This window comes from Mchenga conophoros, linkage group LG23 (genome assembly GCF_057382185.1).
Source record: "Mchenga conophoros isolate Kocher_MC1m ecotype Shallow Benthic linkage group LG23, M_conophoros_male_GT1.1, whole genome shotgun sequence".
Classification (NCBI taxonomy): Eukaryota; Metazoa; Chordata; class Actinopteri; order Cichliformes; family Cichlidae; genus Mchenga; species Mchenga conophoros.
The window spans coordinates 43132949-43141812 of record NC_140547.1 but is presented as its reverse complement, the minus strand read 5'-3'; the positions used below and the strand labels follow the sequence as shown (position 1 = coordinate 43141812).

The window sequence follows — 8864 nt, the reverse complement described above, 5'->3', positions numbered from 1 at the left end:
AAGTGAAAGCAAAAAAACAAGCGCAAATTCAAACGCGACTTCAATATGTCACATATTGACAGTGGCTCACCGATGCCAATGACATAATTACCCAGCTACATTTCTGAAAGAATGCAAAAGCATTGACATATATTTTTCCTACAATAGCCCGACGGGCAGGGAAGAGAAAGATTTTGGTAGCCCGACTGAAAAAAATCGCTAGCTCCAGGACGTCGGGCTAGCGATATTGCAAGCCCTGTATCTGATTGAGGAATCACTCATCTTTGGAAAAGAGTTTATTACAGAGAAATGGCTCTTTCAAAATAAAGCTATACTATCCGCTTCTTCTGGGCTATATTCTCAGCAGCATAAGGAGAATCATGTGCTAACAGCTGTCTAAATGACTCGGCTAAAGTTAGTAGCATGCTTGCTTTTTTTTTGTCTGCTTCCACTTGTCTTTGCACTAGGATGATGTCGGCGTAAATGTGCAGTCATATTCGTTGTGTTCCCGCTAGTGCTTTCAGGTTAATCTCGTTGAAATGACCTTAACGCCACAACATGGCAAATCTCCGTTAACGAGCTACCACCGATCACTCCGTGCATGGGGCTGGACGGCCAACACGTTAACGAGCTAACTGCTCTAACACACTAGTTCACACCAATGTAATTGAGCATTGCATGGCACATCCAACATACTGTTTTACTTTAGTCCATGACTCGCTTACCTTCAGGGTCATACGTCACATGAAAACCAAAATAATTCCAAACGCCAGATCTGAATGAGGTTCAATTTGCCTGTTGCAAGTAGAGCTTAACTTCTGTCTCGCTAGCTTGCCCTGCGCTCTTCCTTCTGACTATGCTGTCTGTGTTGAGCGCTCAGTGGATCTGCGCTCGACAGTGCAGCCTAGGCGGAGTAGTCGAACACAGATTCACTGAGCGCTCAACACAGACAGCATCGTCAGAAGGAAAATTGATAAAAGAAATTACAAATGTTGTATTGTTCGATACATATGCATACCGAACCGAAAGCCACTGTATCGAACGGTTCAATATCAATACGAATATCGTTGCACCCCTATTTAATATCTGTAAGAAGAAATGGGAATAAATAGTGTGTTTTTGCAGTAGGCTGCAAACAAAGTGACTCAAGTTGTCTGTTATGTCTAGATACAACATTTGTTAATTCCTTGAGTTTGGTGCCCTTATTTAATGCTTGGGACATTGGTCAGAAGTGGTTTAGTCTGTTTTCTCTCATTTAAAGGTTAAAAGTTCAAACATACAACAAACATACTGTTTCACATTTACTGAGATTCAGCGTGGCTTCATTGTATGTTGACATAGAATTATATACAAAGTATCTCAAACAAATGCGGTCTTTATTCTTTTTTTGCTACACATTTTACATTATTTGCATTTTATAACATGTACAAAATTTAAGGGGTTCACGATCCAAAGTGTATCAAATTCAAAATTCAGATCAATTTGTTAAAGGTTCAATTACAAAGGAAATGTAGATTTGTAGCGGTGTAGATAAAAATAACCATTTCCCCTCTGGTGTTGAAAACATGACAATAATGCAGTAACAATGCAAGATGATGTTCTACATCAATGAAAATGGAGCCAAAAAGTGCAAATCTCCCGCAACAAAGGAAGGTTGACATTTTCCTTTAAGACATTACATGCAAACAAAAAAAAGCTAGAGACTGCATGAAATCACAGGAACACATCCTTTACAAAGGTGTTCCACCTGGCTAAGACCCTGTTACAGGAAAGTGACGTAAGTATTATATTTTGTTGCCATATCACATCTGGTAAAACAGAAAAAAGACAAAAATCAGCCACCATAACCAGAATATGTGGAAACGGTGTGGCATGTGACAGTAACACAAAGACACGGTTTCAACTGTCTGGTCTCCTGTCCAACCATTTCTCTTCCATGATGTGGAACGTTCTCAACCTAGAAGACAACCGGATTTTATAACTAGCTATCAGTGCCAACAGTATGTGTATGTGAATGACCAGTGTCTATTGCAATCCTCAAGCTGCATCAAAGAAAGGTATATGGCTACACGAAACGAATGATGAATAAGAAAATTTAGCCTGGTTTAAGTCCCTTCTTTATTAAAAAAATAAAACAACTTACTATGAAACTTTCAACTTTCATATATGCTTGGTAACCACCACACACATTCATTAACCTGCCAAATGTGAACAGCTTAACGTGGACATGAAACACTACATATATAAAAGCTAATTTACACCATTGAGCCCTGCTCTCAAAAACTGACGTAGATTTAACTCTGTCTGTGAAACTGGCTTTAAAAAAAAAGTGCCCAAATTGAAAGTTTTTAGAATATGTTTAGCGCCATCTTGTGTGAGTACAGAACGTTGTGTCACTGTAGTTCATGTAAGCTAATTGGTAACAGAAACAGTAATTAAGGGGAAAATAAGGACACTTAAAATAAAAATCAGTTTAAGGGGATCACTTTTGTGCTGCCCCTGGCTGTAACAATGAGATTTATGTTAGAAATGAGGCTATACTTTCTACTTTAACTCTCCATCTCTTAAGATGTAAATGGCTCGTTGTTGTTTGGCTAGCTGCACCGAATGGGAAAATCCACCTGCTAGCTGTAAGGGCAGGTTTTTAAAGCTCTTTATAAACGAGAATAGTGTGGAGGAGAGCCTGTTTGAGTCAGCTGGAGGGTGTTTCAGCAGACCGACGACCGGAAGTCAGAAACTCTGATTTTTCCTCGTCTGGTCGTGTGTACCAAGCTGCACAATCAGCTGATGTGATCAGCGTTATTTTATGCATTTTTTAAAATCTTACAAGTGAGGAAAAGTAAGTGAAGGAGATTGTAATGTGGATGTAACCTGTGATATAAACTGTTTAACTGTGCTTGGGAAAAGACAGGACATTTTATTAGATAAAACAGCGCTGATCACATCTTGCAAACATCTGCTTTGTCAGCTGATTGCACAGCTTGGTGAGAAAAAGCTGTTGTGTTGGACTCCAGTTTGTCAGTCTGGTGATTCAAACAGGCTCTCCTCCACACTGTTCTCATTTATAAAATGCATCAGAAACCAAAACATAACGACTAACAGGTGGAGTTTCCTGTTTTGCGTGCAGCTAGCCAAACTACCTAAAACCACTTACTGCTTAAGAGACAGAGAGTGACAGTGGAGTCGATTTGTTAGCATGAAACTCATTGTTGCAGCCAGTGGCAGCACAAAAGTAACCCCCAAACCGATTTTTAGTTTTAGTGACCCTGTTTTCCCCTGAGTTATTGGTTCAGTTATTAGTCAACTAACATAAACTAATGTAAGTCTTTTTTACTGCAACCAACCCGACGATATCACGGTCTATATTGACACAAGATGGCGCTAAACATGTTTTATAAACTTTAACTTCACTTAATTCGTAAATCCAGCTTAACAGACAGTATTACATCCATGTCAGTTGTTGAGAGCAGGACTCCATCATGTAAATTAGCCTTTACACATATAGTGGTTCATGTCCACTTTAAAAATTACCGCTGTGACACAGCAACTCGGAACACATTCAATTCAAAAGCCTACAACAGCAAGCGACAGTGGCGAACTCTTAAAACAGAAGGGTGATAATGTGAATTTAGTTGCTGCAGAGAATTAAATGAACCAAACTTTACAACACTTGTGATTAATCAAGCATTGTGGTATTTGAATTGAATCAAATTTACCCTGCAGTATTTAACTATATAGAAATTTCCTCCCTGTGAACCTCTTGGAAAAGTGCCCAACTCCTCTCGTCTTTTCTCCTGTATTCTAGATCTGGAAATGTAAAAAAACAAAAAAACAAAAACAAAACAAGCCTTGAAGCAGTAGATGAGTGACAAAAACAATGCTGGTTTCATTTCCAGAGTCCATTACTACAGGATGAAAAGCTCTGCCATTTCTAGCCAGGCATAAGCAGAGCTTGGACTTTGTCAACTGGCAGCATAGACTTTGGGTGGCAAGGTCGCAGCTGTACAGGAGGAAAAATATCTAGATGAGAGTCCACACTTGGCTTGGTAGCACCGAGGAGGCTGGAGGAGAACCACGACAAATGAGGCTGATGGTTTTCAAAGGGGCTGTGAGGGAGGACTGATGAGGTGTTTCGAAGCCCGCAAGCAAGAGGAGGGAGTGTTGCGAGACAGCCAGGACAGATGAAGGACACAGGAGACCAGGTCTGGGAGGCTTCCACATCAGGTTTCGTTTCAGGATGTATATGACCCATCGAGGCAAGCAGGGAACCCCAGAGACACAATACAGATGTTTGTGTGGAAGATAATGGAGGCCTTTGACTGTGGTGTTGCCTGCTTCCAGGTGAGCCAGTCTGACGGTTAACACTCTTGTTGGCCAGAACACAACAAGGGAGGCGGCGGGCTGAGGAAGAGGTTTCTGGACTCAGGTTGGAAGCCAAAAAGTGGGTCAGGCTGATCTCATCTGGTGGAAGAAGAGACTGGCCTCCTCTAGAGAGACTGAGCTGGTGAATCACAGCACTGGTGGCAATAAGGCCAGCCACACTGGTTAGATAGACCAGGCCAAGCATACAGGATACCTGAAAATGAATTGAGATGAAGTCTTATGATGAAACGCAGAACTGCATTAAGGAAAACCCATTATGTTTTCTTTATTTTCTGTCACATATACACTGCTACAATGAAGAACGCTGATATTTAATAGGCTCAAAGTTTAAATAATGAGGTCAACCTATGTATATTCACTATGAACCAAAAGAGACGGTACTCTTGGATGTCTACAATGGCAAAGAAAGATATTCGTCAGCTCAGGCACACAGCTCAACGAAGCCCCACCTACCTTTTCTTCAAACCATTTGTTTGAGAGGTGCAGCCAATCAGACAAAGAGTGGATTTAAGGGACAGCAAACTGATGGCTTATTTCAGACAAGAAATTGACTGAGTGCCCACATGATGGCCCATAAGAAGGTAAAAAATATCCAAATAGCTTTTGCCCCCTAAAGAGCAAGGGCTATACTAAAACTTTGATGTTTTATGATGTTTTTATTGTAATACGTCAGCCTGTTATGGGATCATTGTGACATCGCAGGGCATTGTATTGAAAAAATAAAAAGTGTGTTAAAGAGCTCTCTCCATGCCCTTTAACTTTGGGGGGAAAAAACAGCTCAGAGAAACCATAATGAGTAATGCGTTATATTAAAGTTGACCTTGGGGAAAAAAAAACAACCGGGACAGACAAACAAACAAACTGATCCTAATATGTACTTCCTTCCCTTCGAGGAAGAGAAAATATGGAACTGGAAATGGGCATAAAAGGTCTCCTTCAATACTTTGTGCACTTTGCTTGGTTGTAAAACTATAAAATGGATCAATTAAAAAAGCACTTAAATATAAAGGCTAAATATTAACGTTGTAAAAATATGTGTCCTCTTCCTACCTTAGTAAAGTGCTGGTAGATGGCTGTGAGGGCTTGACTCCATACAGAGTGCTCTAGCAGCACACAGAGGTCAGTGTAGCTGAACCAGCCGCGTTTCATCCCCTGCCGCTCTGCAATGCTGGAAATACACATCACAAACAGATATATTTGAAATGAAAGGCTTTAATCAATCCTGTTGTGTTTTGTAGGCTAAATGTAAATTCTTGTAAATGCTGGATTTTAGTGTTGAGTTACAACAAACCTGGTCTCCAGTTGACTTAGTAAATCAAAGAAGTCATTCGGGTCAGCGAAGAGGCTCCACTCCTTGAAGATATGACAGGAAGGTTTGGACACATCATTTGAAGCAAATGTTCGTGCAGGCACACCTTATTTACACACGCACACACAATCACTTACAATGGCGTTCAAGAAGTTCATCTCCAGGTTGTTGACAGTTTTGACATCCAACTTCCCAGCTGCTCCCCATTCATCATTGAACACCTCCTCTTCTTCACCTTCATCATACAGGTACTTGCTGGCAACCATCTAAAGCATGAATAAAAGTTTACAGTATTTCATGGCACTATCTCGACATTATGCTGGCTTAAAAAAATAATAAATCATAACAAAATCTCACTTAGAATGACATCTGAACCCTAAAAACATACCATGGAGATCAAGAAGAGGTCAGAGGAGGAGATCTTTTGGAGGTATTCAGGGTTTCTATGTCTAAGCCTTTCTATGTAAACAAGAGCCAGCATCATGGCACACGGAGAAATGCAGGCCTCCCTGAAACAAAAACAAATTGTTTTAGGGACATGATTTAGGGACAATCGCCCATTTCTAAAAGAATGAATAATATCTGTCTACCTTTACTTAGTACAGCACAAACCTGGCAACATGGGCAGCATACTTCTTCTGGAGCTTTCGTATTGGGCTTGGGGCAGACTTTTGGAAGATTTCGACGGCAATATCTGAAAGCAGAAAGTCAGAAAAAGTCAAAAAGAAAGCGGGCTCCAAGTGTGATTTTTATAACCCTCTTTTATCAGTGGTTCTGATCATTTAAAAAAGACATTGTTTAACATACAAACTATGCTTTAAGCACCTGAAATAATATTAACAACAACATTAAACTGTCTTATAATAAGTCAGAAAGAAGAATTCATCCGGAACAGATTACTTCTAAAGCAGAGCCAAAAACTTTATATGTATAATAAATTTGGCTAAAGCTTTAAGTGACAGTAGACGCTTTGCTTACCTGTAACAGGGCAGGAAAGGGCATCTAAAGAAACATCATTGTCCAGGCCATAATATAATCGCTTTCTCACTCTTTCGGTCAATTTCTGGTGTCCAGGAAGAAACTATACGAAACACAAAATCCCAAATTAGGTATATTAGCTTGACTATTATGGAAACTGTTGGGTGAACTTAAGCTGCTAGGCGATATCAACAAAGAAAAATAAAACAATTAAAAATGATACAAAAAATTAAAAAAACAAGCTTAGCATATTTAAACCAATGCTAAAATGCTAACAGCAGAGAGTAGCTCTTGTTTACCATAACTGCTGCTAGGCTTGGGCTGGCCCGCAGCTCGTCGGCGGAAGTCTAAAATAACAGCTACCACTAGCATTATGCTATCAACGGACGCTTGCTTACCTTAAGGTTTTTAAGATTTACACATGGTAAGACTATTTGTACAGGTGAATACGTATCACACAGAAGAGTAAAGCATCTGTCTTCGCCTACTCGGCCAATATTTTGGGACAGGAGCTTCAAAGTTTACTCGCATAAGTCAGCTAACGCTAGCTAAAGCGCCTAGCCTTAGCTAGCGTGGTGTTAGCTCAACAACTTACCGTGAACTCTTGGAAATCCGAGAACTGAAATGTATTCTCGTTAAATAAAGCGTCGAAATCCATATCTACGACAGGTTAAACATTAGTCCGCCAAATAATGAGAAAAGGACAACTTGGCCTGGCTCCCTCCTGTTTGGTAAAGCTTGCAACGCCCTGACTGAGGGACACAGACGGTGACAGCTGAAACCTCCAGCTGTTTCCCTCTCTTTCCGGGCACATACAGATGCTGGGACTCCAGGGGGCGCAGTCTGCCGCTGTTACACGAAAGTTAAATGCAGGTCAAAAGTTTTTCTTCCATTTCGTCCTATTTTATTTCAATTTTTTGAGTATATATGGCCCATTTAACCCTTCGATGAAACCACAGCCTCAGAAACTTGAATTGTTGTTATTGTAACGGAGCAGAATTCACTGACATCAAGCCATCAGTTGCAAAAAATTCACATGGTATGGCATGACTTACCAAAGATATACAACTCAGTTAATTCATTATAACACACAGTCCAGCCCATAATAATAATTTCCTGAATCTATCAGTAATGTGATATACTACCACCTTAATATTAAAAAAAAAATCTAAAATGGACAGGAAATTGTTTTAATTAAAAAAACCAAAAAAGTGGAAAACATATCATTTATTGCTCATGTGTACACAATGAAATGTAATATGAATATGAAATAGTTCCACAAAACTATAACTATGAACAACATACTTCGTGAGGTAGATACAAGACAGCACATTAACTTACTTAGAAGTGTATGGCTGTTCTTACTTAATAATTAAACATCTGTTACTGCATAGACATTTGATTTTAAGACATCTTAATTCAGATATTTTCACTTGTTAATTCAGCACAGGCACATATAAATAATGCTATTGCTATGTCATCATTAAAGAAAATAAAATATTTATTTTTAATCAGTGTCACAGGAAACACTGATGATAAGTGCCCGTTGTTTTATTTCCTTAATAAATGGAGATGTACATCAATGCATTACCAGCTCTTCTATCCTGCTTTATCTTCTGCCTAGCTGATGACCTAAAGCCTCAATGTGCAAATACGCTTTTCTAAAAGACTAGTGTCACTTTAAAGAACACAAATTCAGCAAACAAAAACTTAAAATAACAAAAAAAAACTAAATCCCTGATGGCATGCATGTAATCTATTCTTATCCACAAATCATTCACAAGGTTCCATTAGTATCTCAGTGCACTAAGATGTAGTGTCAAGGCTGAGTTCCCTTTCATATGCCTCAGGTCATATTATTGCTCCAGAGTCGAGGCAGAACTATATGATCACTGCAGTTTTTCATTAAAAATAAAATAAAAATTAGTAAGGTGATTTTCATGAAACTGGCATCATAGAGCCATGAATAGAACAAAAAGTCTCAAACTGAGCTGAGCAGTCTGAAGCCTGTGCTTTTGGTCTCCTGTATACGTTAATCTCTGGCTGTCTTTACATGAGCATCCACAAATAGTATATCTATGAAAGAAAAAGCGCAATAGGTCCTCTTTTAAAACTGTGAAAAAGAAAAAAGAAAATACGAAGTAAAGTAAAATAAAGTAAAATAAATGAAGGTAAGTATAAAAATAAATATGAGGAATGTCAAATAATTGGAGGT

At 39.1% G+C, this 8864-nt stretch overlaps 1 protein-coding gene across 1 annotated transcript; it reads right to left on the bottom strand.

Moving 5' to 3' along the window:
- Positions 1-3556: 3556 nt before the first annotated feature.
- Positions 3557-7634, bottom strand: LOC146547986 (protein CNPPD1-like). Its single transcript, XM_085265189.1, has 8 exons — positions 7245-7634; positions 6650-6752; positions 6284-6365; positions 6060-6180; positions 5809-5937; positions 5654-5715; positions 5413-5530; positions 3557-4555 (listed from the first exon to the last, which is right to left on the bottom strand). The coding sequence occupies exons 1-8, from the start codon at positions 7305-7307 to the stop codon at positions 3911-3913; spliced, it is 1323 nt and encodes a 440-aa protein (XP_085121315.1). The 5' UTR covers positions 7308-7634; the 3' UTR covers positions 3557-3910.
- Positions 7635-8864: the final 1230 nt, after the last annotated feature.